Source organism: Pantherophis guttatus, chromosome 2 (assembly GCF_059756535.1).
Source record: "Pantherophis guttatus breed Tessera chromosome 2, ASM5975653v1, whole genome shotgun sequence".
NCBI lineage: Eukaryota > Metazoa > Chordata > Lepidosauria > Squamata > Colubridae > Pantherophis > Pantherophis guttatus.
This window is the reverse complement of record NC_142064.1, coordinates 105,849,419-105,867,515: the sequence shown is the minus strand read 5'-3', so window position 1 is coordinate 105,867,515 and position 18,097 is coordinate 105,849,419. Positions and strand designations below refer to the sequence as shown.

Here is an 18,097-nt window from a genome sequence, read left to right as displayed (position 1 = left end):
TGAAATTCAGCAGACCTCTATCAAAGTCCATTTTATATTACTCCAGATTGGTGGCTAGGGATAACTGTCTTAACTTTACTTCCAGTAAAATGTTAGGCAATTCTTAATGGTGGGAAAGGTGGTCAAATCTTCTTTGCTTGTTTTACTAGAAACTGGACAGAATGTTTTAATTTGTATTATTGCACTAAACAGGGGGCTGGACTTGATAACTTAAATGGCTTTTCCAAACCCTTCATGCTTTTAAATTAAGATGTAAGCAATTCTTCTGCCACTTTAATAGTCTTCAGGAAACTGAATAAAACTCAATCCATGGAGACAAATTTATTAATTCAACAAAATTACTTGTATTCAGACCAAATTGCTTTATTGCTTGCATTCATAATATTTTATATACAGGAAAGAAATAATCCTCTATTTAAATTAGAACTTTAAATACTAAAAATAATTTATTATCACAATTTTCCAAATCCAAAGAATAGATTAGCAATATATTGTTGTGATTTTAAAACTTATTTTAAATATTTTTCTCCATCTTCTCATAAAAAAAACATCAAAAAGCAATTCAACCAGTTGTGGAAATAAAGTTTCCAATTATCCACAGTAAATCACCTAAAGGAAAAAGGGGGAAAAAACGTAAGAAACCATTTGACTAACTATGTACTACTAAAACTCTCATTCCCATAAATTTTAATTGGAGGAAACAGTGCATCATAGGGCAACAATTTCTGAACCATTTGAGATACATCAGATGGGTTAACTTACAGAATGCATCCCAAATCCAGTACCCATGACTCCCATGGAATTAAATTTGGCAAATTTTATAAAGCATTTTATAACATAACAAGTTTATGACATGATACAAAATTTATACACAGAATTTTTTGCTAATTGCTGAAAGAAATCATCAAAATTTCTGATTCTCATGTATATTTATATATATTCAAACTCAAATCATATTCAGGATGAATCTTTAGTCATTGTTCACAGAAAAAATGATGATGCATTTGAACAGTTAAGTTAAATGGAGCAACTCCCTTTCCAAAAAAAAACCTCAAGATTTTAAAGGAACATAAAAATTCTTGTAGTGTTTTTGCCAAATATTTAATATGTTTTATTACCATTCTTACAAATCTTGCAAAGTTTATTCCATTTTGCTGGCAGAGAGTATTACTCTTTGTATCTGCCCTATTCTAGGGCTTGGGTTAAGGCAGGGTATGCTATGTTAACTGAGGGTCCATGCAGTATGTGGTGTATCATGAATTTGTACTTTAGTTGATGGTTGACGTGTATATGATAATGGTTTGGACTATGCATGTGAACATTTTTTCAATTAATCCTATTGTGTGAGCCTCAGATTTTAGAAGCAGCATGCAAATGTTTTTAGCAGACAAAAAAAATATAAGTTGAACATATTTTCTATAGTATTTCAGATTTCTTAGCAAAAAGATGGCAACAATTAGGATAACACAGGAGATTGGTCCTGCAGTTCCTTCAATGGAGAAAGGGAAGCAGCAGGCCTCTGACAAGTCAAAAATCACAGTTAATGTATAAATATATATCAATTAGAATTAAAATAGAACACAGAATTCTGGGGACCTGCTTCACATATAGTAATCCTACACATTTATTATTTTTTTCCTTTAGGTTTAATATATTTTCAGATTTTTCTAAATCCACAAATCAGCAGCAGGATGTGAATCCTATGGCAGGGTTATCATATGTCACTAGATATATGTAGGGGAATCTCTTTTCATTTTGTTCATAGAAATCAAAATGAGAATACTCTGTTATTGGGAAATAACAGGCTTTGGAAAATAGCATTTTTGGAACATATTCCTGCAGACAAAAGGTGACAAAGTTCATTGATGACATATTCTTAAACCTTTTTTATATTCCTAAAGTGTATATTAAAAGTGATCCAATCTGTGAGGATGCAGCCAATGTACCATTGATGATAACCTTGAATTTATGTGTTAAGTAAAATATGTGTAAAACTAAAGTATAAAATTATACTCCCCCCACAAAAATAACATATATTAGTAAGAATACTTGGCTCATTCCATTTAATTGTGCCAAATCCTATTTCCAACTAGTAGAAATAGAGCAGATAAAATATAAGGAGCTATTTCATCCATTAATTAGGATATCTATATCTCTGGAGAAATTAAAAAGTTTTAGGCTTAAAAAGGGAAATAAGAAAGATTGTTAGAAAATATGATTGAGAGAAGAAGAAAAACTATTTAGTTTCACTGCAGCAAAACAGGGCTATTTTAGATTTTCAAACTAAAATTAAAATTTTCAAAACAAATTTGAACGACAAATTGGAAACAGAAAGAAAATACATTACACATATTACAGATTATGCATGTTTCGCACCCACAAAAGTTTCTATACTCACAAATGCAGTGGTAATTGCTAGGAAATTATATTTTTCCCATATTTTTTGATTAAATCATGTTTTGGTAAATAGCAATTTAGTCACCTACCTACGAAAGATTCCAATATATGACTCATCTTGTTCATATCTTAAAACCCAAAGCTCTCATGCACTCCTTGTGAGCTTCAATAAGATGGCCACAGTTTTCTTCTCCTTTTTCGATGATGCTGCAACACAACATTTCCCCTTTAAGTGATTTCACAAATCAAGGCCTCAACTAAGTTGATGAGCACTAGATTTCAGCTCTGACTAGCTGTAATACTCCTGTTACCAAGTTGTTCTCCTTCTCTTATCCAAGTCATTTAATATAGTCAGATCTTATTTTAATTGGCTTAACTGGCAAATAAAAAACACTGGTGACAAGATTTCATTCTCTCCCCTTTCTTATTCAATCTTTATGCTTAAATAATAATGAGGAAGCTACCATATTTTTCGGAGTATAAGACGCTCCGGAGTATAAGCACGCATTAGTTTTTGGGGAGGAAAACAAGAAAAAAAATTCTGCCTCTGCCTACCAGCATCCATCGGTATTCATCTGGCTAGTGTCTTTGCAGCAAACAGCAAGCAGCCTGGTTAGCTTCAGCATACTATTGCAGCCTGATTTAGCACAAACAGCTGATTGGTGGTTAGATCAGCCTCCCAGAATACTGTCAATCAGCTGTTCCAGGCTGTGGGGTTAGGCGGGCTGCAGATTTGATTTTGGATACTGATGTATCAAGTTGCTTCCAAGATTCATCAACTTAATGTATTTATATAGGCTTGTATTTGAAGATGGTTCAGAATTTTCCATTCAATAAAAATTTTGCTACTTCAATGTTGATGCAAGCCACTAGACCAAAACATATAGAAGTGATAGTTGCAATTACTATGGGGACCTTTTTAAATCCAATTTATGGGTTTCTTATAGGATCATCTGTCCCCAATCATCTCTACCCCATTCAACAGAAGGGCCATGCTCTGGGTACCACCACTCATGGAGTATTGGCTGGCAGAGCCCAGGAACAGAGCCCTTTCTACCACAAGACCTTCCCTTTGTAACAATATCCCCTTAGATTAGCCCTATTTCTACTAACTTTCTGTAAAGCCCTGAAAACTGGATACCCAAGCATGGGGCCCTGGGCATGTGACAGAGTCCATTTCCTGGCTATCTTGATAGTGTTTTATGATGCTCAGCTGCTGTGTTTTATTTTTTATACTCTCTATTTTATCTTATTGTGAGATGTATGTATGAAAGATACATTTATCTTACATATGTAAGATAAATGGCTTTATAAATTGAATAAAGAAACAAATGAACTTGAAAAACTCAATCTGTTTGAGGTTTGGAATATTTTCTTGGGAGGTACCAATGACCACCTCAAAATAGCTGCCACAGAGCTATATTGATTTATAGAATTGCTGACATTTAGGCATGATTGCTCACAAAGGCCTCATTTTAAATAGAACACTTCACACTCAATTGATTTCCCCATTATAGAGAATTCTTGTTATATGCAGTAATTGCATTCTATAAAGTTGCTGCGAATGCTGAATTACTGAATATCAACTGGGAACGTGTGTGTTGGGTGACTCAATTTTTTGTTCCTCGGCATGTTTTCAAAAGTATTGATTTTGCAAATACATTTTAGCGAGTAGATAAATTTGCAATATGGAACCTACAAATAACAAGAATCAACTGTAAAATAATTTTCAATATTAACCTGGGCCACCCTAACAATATATGGATTTTCATTTTTAAAAACATACACATATACACAGAAACAATACCCAGAATCATTATACAGTTCTAGATTTCTGAAATGAATAAAATTAATTTAACATGAAGAAATTTAAGACCTGGAAGCAAGTTGTATTAAACAGCAGAAGAGAGTGGCAGACTTGAGCTCTGAAGAAGGAAAATGAAGCAAACAATGCCAAAGAGGTTCACAGCTGCCCACAACTCTTTAGCAAAGTTATCCAAAGTGACCTTATTGTTTATGAAGCAGCACAGTGAGTGCACTACAAGCCCAAAAGCAAAACAATGCAAACATTAGTGATGTTGGGGGGCACTGTTCTAGGAAGAAACTTCCCATTTTAAATCTAAAATTAGATACCTCCTCCTCCTAAAACTTTAGAGTTTAAAGATTTAAAATGGGAAGTTTCTTCCTAGAACAGTGCCCCCCAACTTTTTGGGCACCAGGGATTGGTTCCATAGAGAAAGATTTTCCCACAGATCGGAGGGGGTTGGTTTTACATGCTGCCTGCATCCTGCTTTGCTTGTTTGTGTGGACGGGTTGCTGGCATGCTGCGGACCGGGGTTGGTCCACGGACTGGAGGTTAGGAACCCCTGTCCTAAACCACCACCAAAACTGGAAAAAATAAAAGGATGGATGGATGGATGATGGATGGACGTACCGACAGAGATGTAGATGTAGATATACAGATATGTTTCTCAACCACCTTTGAAAATAATGGGTGGTAGCTGTCTTCCTTTTTCTAGAGGAGATTAAGGTAAAGGTAAAGGTTCCCGTCACACATATGTGTTAGTTGTTCCCAACTCTAGGGGGTGCTGCTCATCTCCATTTCAAAGCCAAAGAGCCAGAGCTGTCCGAAGACGACTCCGTGATCATCAGGCCGGCATGACTAAATGCCAAAGGTGCACGGAACGATGTTACCTTCCCACCAAAGGAGGTCCTTATTTTTCTACTTGCATTTTTTATTTGCTTTCAAACTGCTAGGTTGGCAGAAGCTGAGACAAGTAATGGGAGCTAACCCTGTTATGCGGCACTAGGGATTCAAACCGGTGAACTGCCGACCTTTTGATTGACAAGCTTAGCATCTTAGCCACTGAGCCACCACATCCTTATCTTTAGCGGAGATTAAAAAGAGATAATTCTGTATCTACCAAGCTTCTTTCTCCAGAGAGTGAGAGATGTTGAACAGTGAGAAGACAGATGATTTAATTCCATTAATTTTTAAGCCGGCAATTGTTGGAATTAAGCAGTTTCTGTCCAGGAACATAGATACCTTATTCTGGCTAAAGGGAAATAAAATCACTAGTACAACTGCTTCAGGAAAGATTGGGAGAATTCCGCAGTTTTGCAGGAAGAGGTTAAAATCTGGATTCATATAGAAAAGAGAGACTGAACAGCCAACCTCCTGCCTCAGCTTCTCCTCCCCTTGATTAGTTTTGGTTTGGTTGGGAGCAAAACATGGCATAGACACATAGATTCACCAAACTTTCAGAAGCAGGGTATCCCCTTGCTGTCTTTTTTCTCTTCATGCTGGAGACTGCGGTATTGTGCAAGACACTCACAAAACATTTGCAAAGGAGAAACTTAGCCTTCAACTTGCTGCTATCAAAAACTTGAGGGGGTTCAAGACATATTACCAAGTGCAGGGACACCCTCATCTACCCAGAGCTAGGTTTGTTTGGGTTTAAATTTGAGGCAAGTTAAGCTATAGTATGCTTCGCTTATTAACTGCTGTTGTTTTTTTATTTCTAAAAAACAGTTGTCTTAGTAAATCTTGTTTTTAACTAGGTATTAGAAATTGTGAGAATCTGCCCACATATATTTTAAATATATAGTAAAATGAATTGAAACAATGTTAAGCTATATAGTTTCAAAACTGTAATCAGCAAGTTCCCCTGAGACTTGTAAATTTTAGGATTAAAGAATAACTTCTGTATATTTGAATAAGATTAACCTAGTCTCTGCTTCTGCAGTGTTTTCGGGAAATGAGGTTGTTATATTCGAGTTAAAGCACATTTATTCAGCAAGTTTTTAACAGTAATCAGGTGGTAAATTACTCCCTATTTAAAACTAATTTGGCAGTTCAATAATTAGCCACTTCATAGTCTATGACTGAAGCCACAACATATTTTGTACATAACTAAAGTGCCATAATGTGATTTTATTCTTTCCCGGGTAGTCTCTTCCAATAAACCGTTTGTACTAGCACTGGCAGGGCTTCATTTTTGAATTTTTGAAAACCGAGTTTAAAATATTTAACAAGTCTTTCAAGTTTAGGAATGAGTTCTTCTATTTTCTGATTATCACTTCTACCCAGGAAGAAATAACGCGTTCATTTTAGAACAAGACGCGGGACTATTTTACGACTTAATCGAGAAACAGTACACCTCTGTTACTCCAGCAATGAGGAGGCGCTTTCTCCTATCAGGGAACAACTGGGACCAACTTTCTACTAGACATTTCCCGACGTTGGTCCAGTCTGGAAGAAGCGCTTAAAAACACCCAGGGGGAATTTGCTTCTGCGGTTTGGCTAGCGATAGTTCTATACCGTTTGCCGAAGCGCAAAACTGTCCATCGCTCCCCACGCTTCCGCATGTCACGGCGAGCTCCCTAGTTTACCCACGTGCCCTTTCTCCCGTAACCCCCCGTTACCCACCAAGCGTCGCGCGCCTGCTTTGTCTCCGGACAGGCACAGCACGGCTTCAGCGAAGGCGGCGGCTTTTGCTCCGCCTGAGCTGGGGCTTGGAGACCCGCCGGATCGCAGGAGGCCAGGTTCGACATCCCTTCTACTTGCGCATGCGCACAAGCCGCCAGGACTCAGGCCTACGGGGAAGGACAGTCTCGGATTTCCGCCGTCGCCGCTAGGTTACGATACTCCCAGCCGTCGTTTGTGACGTAACATCTCCAATGTTCTATATATGTAAACCGTGAACTGCAGAATAATCCAAGATCGAGCAGAGGATGAAGAAGTTTCTTAATGCGGCGGTGCCTCTTTCGATGGAGGACAACGAGGCATTGAAAACTACTGATCAACTTTTTTACGGCAGACTGGGTCTAATGATCTCCGAAGTAGCCGAGCCGCAAATAAATCCTTTTAGTTTTTTAATTTTAAAATCTTTTTTGTTAGTTTTAAGATTGTTATTCCTTTTTATCTATGATTTCCCTCCCCCCGTTTTTCCCTACGTTTTTCTTTTATTCTCTAAGGAGCTGTCAACTAGGTCAGCTGGACTTTCGAACTATTGTCTAGTTTCAAATACTAGTTTCGTTGTTTTGCGTTCTTGAAATATACGATTTTGTTGAGGTAATGCCCGTAAAGCTGCTAGGTGGCAGCAGAACGCTATAAGCAACGTCGAATCTGAACAGAACAGAGAAGACAATCCCAGGACATAGAGCGTAAACAAAAAACAAAACAAAACACGGAAGACGATTTAAGTGGGCACGTCCGTGAAGTCACAAAAGTGGACTAGAAGTAAATTCATCCACCATGCGCATAGATGTTTTATACAAATGGCTCAGACTGGAATTTATAATACCCGGTGGCTTCTCTTCAGTTTTCCGGGTGACTAGATTGAGTTTTCGAGAGAAATTCTCCCAGAAATATATTCTTAATGGAAATGCTCCTTTCTTAACTCGCCCAAATGTGAAAGAGGAGCCTTGTTGATACCGACGCATTGCTCCTTTTTTCTGGGCAAAGCGTCAAGAAAAGACTCCAAGTTACTTAGCGGCAGAGCGATTTGCATTCCAACTCCAGCTATATAGTATCGCTCCAGGAAGTGACATGGAGCCCTTTTACTTCGGCTCTGTTGCTGTGGAAACGGTTGCTATGTGGGCGGCGCCGACAACCTTCCGAAGCGGCGGCAGAGACCAAGGTGGCCGCAAGATGAGTCAATCGGTGACCGTTGTTCGGCCGCTGGACCAAACTGGGATCCGGTATCGCAGGAAGATGGCTCCCAACCGGGCTTTTGATTTCCTTTATGGTAACCAAGGGGACGCTGATGGGGCTTGCTTTTCTAATAGCGGCCGGGGAAGTCAACTTTTCGGGAACCGACAGGCTTGATTTGGAAGGGCCCGCTGAGCCTCAAACCAGCCAGCCGATTTTAGTCCCGTTTGTGAAGTAATTCTGTGGTTCGGTGTATTCTGGACTAAGAAAATTGGATTGGTCATCCTAATTAAACTAAGTATTGGTAAAAACGTCCTGAAATCAGAGTCAGTGATAATGGTAGTTATAAAATCCAGCTCAAGAGCATATAGTCCCAATGGGAATCTGTACAATACACGAGAAAGGACAGTTGTGCTTTTGTATGGAAATAGGACCAGAATTACCATAGTATGGACTTTAAAGCCCATCAGAGGTATATTATAGCCTAAATTTTTCTATTGCAGGTAATCCTCGACTTGCAACCATTTGCTTAGTGACTGTTCAGAGTTACAATAGCACCGAAAAAAGTGTCTTAAGACCAGTTTACACACTTACGAGTGTGTGTCCTCATGGTCATGTGATCAAAATTTGGGTACTTGGCAAGTGGCATGTATGTATGACAGTTGGACTGTCCTAGGGTCATGTTACCATTATTTGTAATCTTCCCAGCTGGCTTCCAACAAGCAAAGTCAGTGGGGAAAGCCAGATTCACTTAGTGATCGCATGATTCACTTAACTGTGGCACAAAAAGCCGTAAAATGGGGCAAAACTCACTTAACTGTCTTGCTTAGCAATGAAAATTTGGGGCTCAGTTGTGGTCGTAAGTTGAGCACTACCTGTACTGTAATTGTTATAAACCATTCACACTCAAAATTAATCTACCGTATTTTTTGGAGTATAAGACGCACCTGAGTATAAGACTCACCTACCTTTTTTGGTTGTTGTTTTTTTTAAAGTTTTTTTTTATTTTTTAGACAAACACACATACAAACATACAATGTATTTTCTTTGAACAGAGTATTTGGCCGGTTCACAAATTTAAACAGTGTTTAGTCATTTCAATTAAATTTACAATTTCTATATTTCCTTTTTGCCATATTTATTCCTCATCTATTTTTTTAAAAAACCAATATTACCCTTTATCCTCATCTCTAATCTTAATCAAATTCAATTTTTCCCTTCTATTCTATATTATACCCCTTCCCATTGTCATCTATTTTTATATCCATCCTCACATTGGTTAATTATGTAATATTATAATTGTTTAATACAAATTCAACATTTTAATATAAATCAATTAGTTATATAACTATCTTTTTTGTATATTAATCAATACGAACATGAATATTCCAATTATTTCCATGCAATCCAATTTCTTACAAATCAATTAATTATATTTACCAATAATAATAAACCAAATAATTTTCCCCCTTATGTTACTCATTTTCACATCAACTCTCCCAATAACCCACATAGTTTTGCCCATATAACCTTCCAAATCACAACTTAATCATTTCTACTTTCATCACAATATATAATTAAAAATATTTCAGCCATTAAATTTCCCTAATTAAATTTAGAAATGTTCTACCTGTTAGCCAAGCTATAATTTAATCCTTTTTACTTTCACCACCATATACCATTAAAGGTATTTCAATTATTATAGTTTATACTTATTCATATTTCTAAAAAAAATAAGAAAATAAAAACTTATCATTGTCTAGATTTCAAAAATACAAAGACAAATATTCCAATTATTATTCATTTCATTTTTACAATCATGATTTCCCATTTATTTCTTATTTCTATTCATATTTCAATTCTAAATATGTATAACATTTTTCTCTTTCATTTCTTTTTCTTTTTCTCCCTTCCCATTTTTATTTTTGCCTTTTTCTTTCTCCTTTTTTTCTTTTGTGTTTTAAAATCTTGAACTCTCCTCTTTTGCCCTAAATTTCCCATTGTTTGCACCTACCTTTTTTGGTGAGGAAAAAGAGAAAAAGAAATCTCCCTCTGCCTCTGCTTAATTTTGCCTTCTTGCAGCAAACAGCCTGCTTTACTTTCAGTTTCGCTTTCAGCATAGATTGATTAGGGGGGGGAAATCTGCAAGGAGATAAAAAATTTATCTCCTTGCAGCAAGCAGCAGAGCCTTGCGCAAAACAGCTGAGAGCAAATCAGTTGAGAGTCGGGAGGCCAATCCAATCAACTTGTGCTAATTAGCTGAAAGGAGCTGATTTTTCTTGCTGTTTGCTTGCAAGGAGGTAACTGCTGCGAGGCACAGGCCAAAGGGTGAGAACCGGCAGGCAGGTGGAGCTACATTCGGTGTATAAGACGCACCCAGATTTTCACCCCCTTTTGGGGGGTAAAAAGGTGCGTCTTATACTCCGAAAAATACGGTACTTACCTATAGAGTAATTTTAACTTGCATTTTGTATGCATTGTTTACCGTTTCATTGAGTAACTTGATTGCTTTTTGCGTTTTTCTACTCCACCTCATTTATAAAAAGACAAATATAAATAAAAGCTACTGAGAATTCCCAAAGTATCATCACAATTAATTTTCCATACCTACTTCTTACATCAGAATTTATACCAGAGTATGCAAGGTAGTTTCATCTTGAAATTAAACTCAAAGCCATATTAGAAAGGATATAAGTTATGAATAAATACATGCTTAACAAGATTGTCTAGTATAATATATTTTGTTAAATTTATTAAAGTATTTCCATTTCCATTTCCATTCCATTTCTGTATATGTATTTTAGATCCATTGTATGAGCTATCGAGTGAAAAAGATCATGCACAGGCAAATGTCCAAGCTCATCTTATTCATGATGAAATGGTAGGTGATTATAGTCTAAAACTATTTCTCACAGTACTTGTGTTTCTGTGAAAAATAACTTGCTGTTACTAGGTATTTTGAAATTTATTTCATAGGAAATATAACTTTAAAAAGAAAACATAGTTTCTACCTATATCTACATGATATTAGATTGTTGCATGATTTCTTTGAATAATATTGAGATGCTTATGTAAACAGAAATTTCCAACCTTTTTAGTACAGAGAAATGTACGTAATCCTCAATTTACAACAGTTCATTTAGTGACCATTCGAACTTACAATGGCACTGAAAAAAGTGACTTATGACCGTTTTTCACACTTACAACCATTGTAGCATCCCCATGGTCACGTGATCAAAATTTAGGCACTTGGCAACTGAATCGTATTTATGATGATCGCTGTGCCCTGGGTCGTGATCATTTTTTGCAAACTTCTAACAAGCAATGTCAATGGGAAATCCAGATTCACTCAATAACCGTATTACTAATTTAACAACTGCAATCATTCACTTAACAATTGTGGCATGAAAGGTCATAAAATGTGGCAAAATTCACTTAATTGTCTTGCCAAGCAACAGAAATTTTGGTCTCAGTTTCATAAGCCGAGGTACCTGAATAGTGGAATATATGTATGTATATATGTGTATATCTAAGGTAAATATAAAACTGTTAACTATCCAGCAGAGCAGAAAATTAAATTTGACAATTTTAAAGGTACTAATTGGTATAGTTTCAATTTACTTGTAATATTTTATTAGAGAGAAAATTCTGTTTTCACAAGCAGTTATTTCTGACTGGAAGGTACAGTAAATCCTATACTGGCAGTTGAATGTTTTAGTGATTTGAACAGTCTAAGAATAAACAAGTTTAAAACAAAAACAAAAAATCCCCACAAAAAAGAGAGTCCAAGTCTTAATATTTTTTTCACATAAATGATTTAAAACAAGTAGATTGTTAGACAATTATATATAGAATTATATTTGTATGTGTATATCCTAATTATATTTGTGTGAAAAAATAATTATATACAAATACAAATATAATTCTACTTAATGATAATTGTCAAACTTTTTAAGACTCTACATGTTTTAAGTCATTATATGAAGGAAATATTAAGACTTAGGCTCTCATTTTTGAAGATGCCAAAGACATCTCCACAGATAGGATTCATTGGAAGAAACTTGCTGCCCTATCGGGTGAGATGCTACCAGTTTGGGCCGGTTTGCCCGAACCAGTAGTAAAAAATGCTACTGGTTTGCTGAACTGGTAGTAAAATGAAAAAAAAAAAAAAAGTTCCAACGATCAGCTGAGCGATGCACAATCGTTGAAACTTTTTTTTTTTAACATTTTAAGTATTTTTTTTCTACCGGTTCCGGAGAAACAAAGTGCTCGGCTTCTGCCCCTTTTCACTCACCCTGAGCTTCCTACTGCGTATTTTCACGCCTTGCTTCATGCGCCCGGGATCGTCTCCCTCGTCGTCGTCTTCCTCCTCCTCTCCATCTTCCAACTGGAAAAATGCCAGGAGCTAGTGCAAAAAGAAGCGTGCGCTTGCTCCTGCCGTTTTTCCGTTTGTAGGAAACTTTCGTACCTGTGAAGGCAAGTCTGGCTTCCTGCGCTGCTCGCTAAAAACCTCACCAGTACCCCTGTGCATGCAGGTTGTGTGTATGTGTGTCTTTGCTCCTGGTCTTTCACAGCAGCCTATGCCTGACGTCACGTCCCCAGCCAGCTGAACCGGAGTTCGGTAATTCACTCCTGGCCTTGCCCGGGCCAGGCTGGCCGTAGCCGCCCCCAGATCACACTCCTTGGGTGGTGGGTCCACTTGGGGGAGCTGCCTTGGGGGTCACGCAGCATGACGGCTAATTTCCGCTGCTCTTAAAGGCCCCGGAGCGGGTCCGGGTGCTGCCATTCCAAGCCTGCCAGGGGCAACCACTGCCTCACTTGTTGCGCCTCCTGGGTAGGCCGGTCAGGGATCTCCGGAGTGGCCAGAGCAGCCAAGGCGCCCGCTCCCCTTCCTGGGTTGGCAGGGCAGGGCGAGGCGCCTTTAAAATGAGCGACCAGAGACGGGACATCAAGCATGGGCTGCTGTGAAAGACCAGGAGCAAAGAGAGACACACACATAGAGGCTTGGAATGGCAGCGCCCGGATCCGCTCTAGGTCCTTTAAGAGCTGCGGAAATCAGCTGTCATGCTGCGCGACCCCAAGGCGGCTTCCCCAAGTGGACCCACCACCCATGGCATGCAATCTGGGGATGGCTTCAGCCAGCCCGGCCCAGGCAAGGCTAGAAGGGGTGAACCCTTCTGGACCCTTTTCAGTCTGGCTTCAGGCCTGGCTCAGCATGGAAACTGCTTTGGTCACACTGATGGATGATCTCTGGCGAGCCTGAGATGGGGGTCATTCCTCCATCTTGGTGCTACTTGACCTCTCAGTGGCTTTCGATACCATTGACCACGGTATCCTTCTGGGACGACTAAGGGAGTTGGGAGTGGGAGGCACCGTGTTACAGTGGTTCTCCTCCTGTCTCTCTGGTCGGTCACAGTCGGTGTCGGTAGGAGGACAGAGGTCGACCCCTAGGCCCCTCATTTGTGGGGTGCCTCAGGACTCAGTCCTCTCTCCTCTTTCCCCTCCTATTTAACATCTACATGAAGCCGCTGGGTGAGATCATCCGACGATACGAGGTAAGATATCAGCAGTACGCTGATGATACCCAGCTCTACCCCGCGTCAATTCAGTGATGCAGTGGATGTGATGTGCCGGTGCCTGGAGGCTGTGAGGGTCTGGATAGGAGTCAACAGGCTCAGACTTAACCCAGACAAGACCAAGTGGCTGTGGGTATTGCCTCCTAAAGACTATGTTGATTGTCCATCCTTGGTTCTGGGGGGGGGGAGAAATTGTCTCCCTCAGAACGGGCTCGCAATTTGGGTGTCCTCCTAGACTCACAGCTAAGATTAGAGCAACATCTGACAGCTGTGGCTAGGGGGACTTTTGCACAAGTTCGCCTGGTGCACCAATTGCAACCCTACTTGGATCGGGAGGCTCTTCTCACAGTCACTCATGCCCTTGTCACCTCACGGTTAGATTATCGCAACACGCTTTTCATGAGGCTACCCTTGAAAAGTGTTCGGAGACTACAGTTGGTCCGGAATGCAGCCACGCGAGCTATTGTGGGTGCACCTAGATACACCCACATTACACCAATTCTCCGCGAGCTGCACTGGCTCCCTATTGGTCTCCGGGCACAATTCAACGTGTTGGTTATTACCTTTAAAGCCCTACATGGCTCAGGACCAGGTTATCTTCGAGACCACCTTCTACCACATAGCTCCCAGTGACCGGTAAGATCCCACAGAGTTGGTCTCCTCCGGGTCCCGTCAGCTAAACAATGCCGGCTGGCGGGTCCGTGGGGGAGGGCCTTCTCTGTGGCTGCCCCAGCTCTCTGGAACCAGTTACCTCCTGAGGTCCAAACCACCCCCATCCTATTGGCCTTCTGAAAAGCGGTGAAGACCTGGCTTTTCCTGCAGGCCTGGGGCCCTTGATCTCGCTGTTGCGATCTTTTTTTTTTTTTTTTTTTTGAAAAAGTTTTACAAATACATTTTCTCCCCAGTTTCCCCCCCAACCCTCCCTAACCCCCCCTAACCCTCCCATCCCCCCAGGATTTCCACAAAATATAATCCAAATCAAAATCTTATCAATATAAAACTTGAACCCCTCCATCCCCTGTGTATTATTCAAATCTTCACAAAATTCAATTATTCTATCCCTATATAATATATTCAGTTAAAAGCTATCTGATATTTCCTAGTTTGATATTTATTCTGCACATAATCTATCCACTTTTTCCACTCCCATACATAAGTCTCTTGAGTTCGGTCTTTTAAATATGCTGAAATCTTCGCCATCTCTGCAAAACTGGCCATTTTCAAAGTCCATTCTTCAACAGTGGGCATAGCTTCATTTTTCCAATATTGACCTATCAGTAATCTCGCTGCTGTCACCATATACAATATCAGCTTTGTCTCACCCAATGTAAAACCCTTAACTATACCCAGTAAAAACAATTGTGGAGAAAACTGAATTTTTTTCTTCAAAACATTTTGCATGACCCACCAAATTTTTATCCAAAAAGCCTTCACTTTCTTACAAGTCCACCACATATGGTAATATGTGGCATCTAAGCAATCACATCTCCAGCATTTTGGTTGAACATTAGGATACATACACGATAATTTCTTAGGATCTAAATGCCACCTATAAAACATTTTATAAAAGTTTTCCCTCAAGTTCTGCGACTGTGTAAATTTAACATTCTGAACCCATATTTTTTCCCATGTTTCCAACATCACTGGTTCTGCAAAATTTTGTGCCCACTTTATCATACAATCTTTAACCAGTTCAGTTTCTGAGTCCCTTTCTAACAAAACATTATAAACCCTTTTAATATGCATTGGACCTTTCTCTTTTATATGTCTAACCAATTCTTCTTCATGCATCATTATACCAGTTTTTTGGTCCTCTTTCCATCTCAATTAAAGTTGATTATACTGTAACCAAGTTAAATTAATCCCTTCTTCCAACAGCGTTTCTAATGTCTTCAGTTGCCATCTGCCCGCTGTTGCGATCTTGTGAGAGCCGGCCATGAATGATCTGAATGGGTTTTAATATTTTAATATTTTAATGTTTTTATAATGGTTTTTTTTTAAATGCATTGTAAGACGCCCTGAGTCCCCGGAGAAAGGCGGCATATAAATTGAACTAATAAAAAATTGAACTAATAAATTCCCCAACTCCGGTTCAGCTGGCCAGGGATGGGACGTCGGGCACGGGCTGCTGCGAAAGACCAGTGTGTGAGCAAAGATGCACACACACACACACACACACACACACACACACACACACACAACCTGCACACACAGGGGTACTGGTGAGGTTTTTAGCGAGCAGCGCAGGAAGCCAGACTTGCCTTCACAGGTACGAAAACTTCCTACAAATGGAAAAATGCCAGGAGCAAGCGCGCATTTCTTTTTGCACTTGCTCCTGGCGTTTTTCCATTTGGAAGATGGAGAGGAGGAGGAAGAAGAAGACAAGGGCAACAATCCTGGGCACATGAAGCAAGGCGGGAAAATCCACGGCAGGAAGCTCGGGGTGAGTGAAAAGGGGGGGCAGCCGAGCACTTTGTTTCTCTCCCCCCCCACTCCATCATCTCCCGGACTGGGTGGCCGAGGTAGAAAGGCGGGCAATCTTTAGGGCTAGGAGGCATTGGGTCTGGGTTGGCGAGGGAGGGTCCGGCTGGTCAGGTGCTGATCATCGGAACCTTTTATTTTACTTTTTAAAGCATTTTTTACTAGTTAAAAATGCTTTAAAAAGTAAAAAAAAAGGTTGGCCACACCCACCCAGTCACATGACCACCACCAAACAATGCCCACCAAGCCAGTGGCAAAAAAAATTAGATTTTAGCACTGTGCCCTATGTGCTTCATGCAAAATGAACCAATGATAATGATGAATTATATTTGTATTTAAGCCTTACATATAACATAATAATATATAATGTTGCATTTCTGTCTTTTTCATATAAAAAGAGGAAAGTACCAGAATTTAAAACCATGTTTAGTAATTTGATTCACTATCCATCGTACTTTGTGCAATTAGAAGAAAAAAATCCTGTTCCTCCATTCATTGATCGAAGATGGAGAGGAAGGGCACAGCAACGCTTTGAGACTTTTCAGCAGCTTGTGGTGTAAGTGTCCTTATATTTTATATTAGTTAAATTGTGATTCATTTGCAGTTGTTGCAAGTTGCACTGTACAGTGACTCAGGATACTGTTAGGGATGTTACAACCATGAAGTCTGCAGTTCAAATTTGATTTGAGAAATGTTATCTCTGGAATGAGCAACTGTTAAAACATGAAAAACAGATTCGTTGAGGAAAGCTATGTAAAAGTGGCCCAGCTACAAAAGTTCCTAGTATATAAGAAATATAGTTTCAAAAAGCTTCACCCTTGTCACTTCAAGGTGTTGTTGGTAGTTACCTATTGAAGCCCCACTAATTTTTAAAAAACAAGATTCATAAGAAATTAAAATGTCTCTGAAATATCAGATTCATTAATAATTTGTATATATTATTTTTCTTTATAGAGCCCCACCTTCACTTCAGGTGCCCAGAATTGAATATGAAGATCCTGAAGTTAGTGGAAGGAATCGCTGGAAATATTTTGAACGGTGGGGAGCATACAGAATTAAATCTCATTGATCAAATTAATAGCTATTGCCAAAATACTTCCCAAAATATTTTAAAAATGAAAATTATTTCCTAATTTCAATTACCCTCCCCACCTAAGTACTTATAGCTTCAGGAGCATCTTGATCAGATGTCTTGATTAAAGGTAAATCTGTATAGGTTACAAGAGGTCCATGTGTGTTGTAAGGAACAATACTAATTGTTTTTATCATTTTAATTAATAGTTTTTCAACTGTTGAAAATATTTTACTCTCTGAAATTTGTCAAGAATAAGTCAGAAATTTTGCAAATTTTTGACATACACACACACACCCTTAGTAACATGTTTGAAATGAAATTTGAGAATGAAAAATTATATTTTTGTAATAGCTGAGGGAGACTAGTTATTATATATGTATTTATTTTTTTAAGCAAACTTTTATCCAACCACATTCAAGCAACTCTCAGCAGTTTTCAGTATATATAAAATAATTAAAATATCCATAGACAGGTTAAAACCAGTTACCCTGTTTCCCCCAAAATAAGACATCCCCTGCTAATAAGCCCAATCGGGCTTTTGAGCGCATGGCAATAAGGCCGAGCGCCTATTTCAGGGTTCAAAAAAATATAAGACGGGGTCTTATTTTCGGGGAAACACGGTAGTTATTGAAAAGTAGTCAGTTAAGTAATATGTAGTTGCTGGTGAAATAAGAGTCCTGGGAGTTATAACTGAAGAAATATCCTTTTTGTTTGATTGATTTATTCTTAATTTTGTTTTTTATTTTTAGACCTTTCATTCCATTTGATAAGCCAATTCCACTGAATGTTGTTTATGCAATGTCAAAGTAAGTAATAAACCAGTATTAGCGCTAATGTTTAATCACTGAAATGATAAGGTTTTTTCATATCTCAAGAGATTAGTTTTTCTAATAATTAAATTAAAAAGCATGAAAA

The 18,097-nt window shown here is 38.7% G+C and overlaps 2 protein-coding genes across 2 annotated transcripts in view; one reads left to right on the top strand and one right to left on the bottom strand.

Moving 5' to 3' along the window:
* Positions 1–342: 342 nt before the first annotated feature.
* Positions 343–6,961, bottom strand: COX17 (cytochrome c oxidase copper chaperone COX17). Its single transcript, XM_034411147.3, has 3 exons — positions 6,827–6,961; positions 2,487–2,604; positions 343–609 (listed from the first exon to the last, which is right to left on the bottom strand). Exons 1-2 carry the CDS (start codon positions 6,949–6,951, stop codon positions 2,520–2,522), a joined length of 210 nt encoding a protein of 69 aa, XP_034267038.1. The 5' UTR covers positions 6,952–6,961; the 3' UTR covers positions 343–609; positions 2,487–2,519.
* The window catches only part of CFAP91 (cilia and flagella associated protein 91), a 39,014-nt gene continuing 27,751 nt past the window's right edge, over positions 6,835–18,097 (top strand). Inside the window, exons 1-5 of the mRNA XM_034411146.2 lie at positions 6,835–8,147; positions 10,855–10,931; positions 16,506–16,663; positions 17,062–17,145; positions 17,932–17,988. Coding sequence (XP_034267037.1) covers positions 7,949–8,147; positions 10,855–10,931; positions 16,506–16,663; positions 17,062–17,145; positions 17,932–17,988 — 575 coding nt within the window. The 5' untranslated portion in view covers positions 6,835–7,948. The remainder of the gene's footprint in view (positions 8,148–10,854; positions 10,932–16,505; positions 16,664–17,061; positions 17,146–17,931; positions 17,989–18,097) is intronic.

Coding starts and splice junctions, on each gene's coding strand:
- COX17 (XM_034411147.3), bottom strand. CDS start 6,951: ATGTCGAACCTGGCCTCCTGCGATCCGGCGGGTCTCCAAGCCCCAGCT. Junction 2,605..6,826: donor AAGCAGGCGCGCGACGCTTG/GTGGGTAACGGG, acceptor GTTGTGTTGCAG/CATCATCGAAAAAGGAGAAG.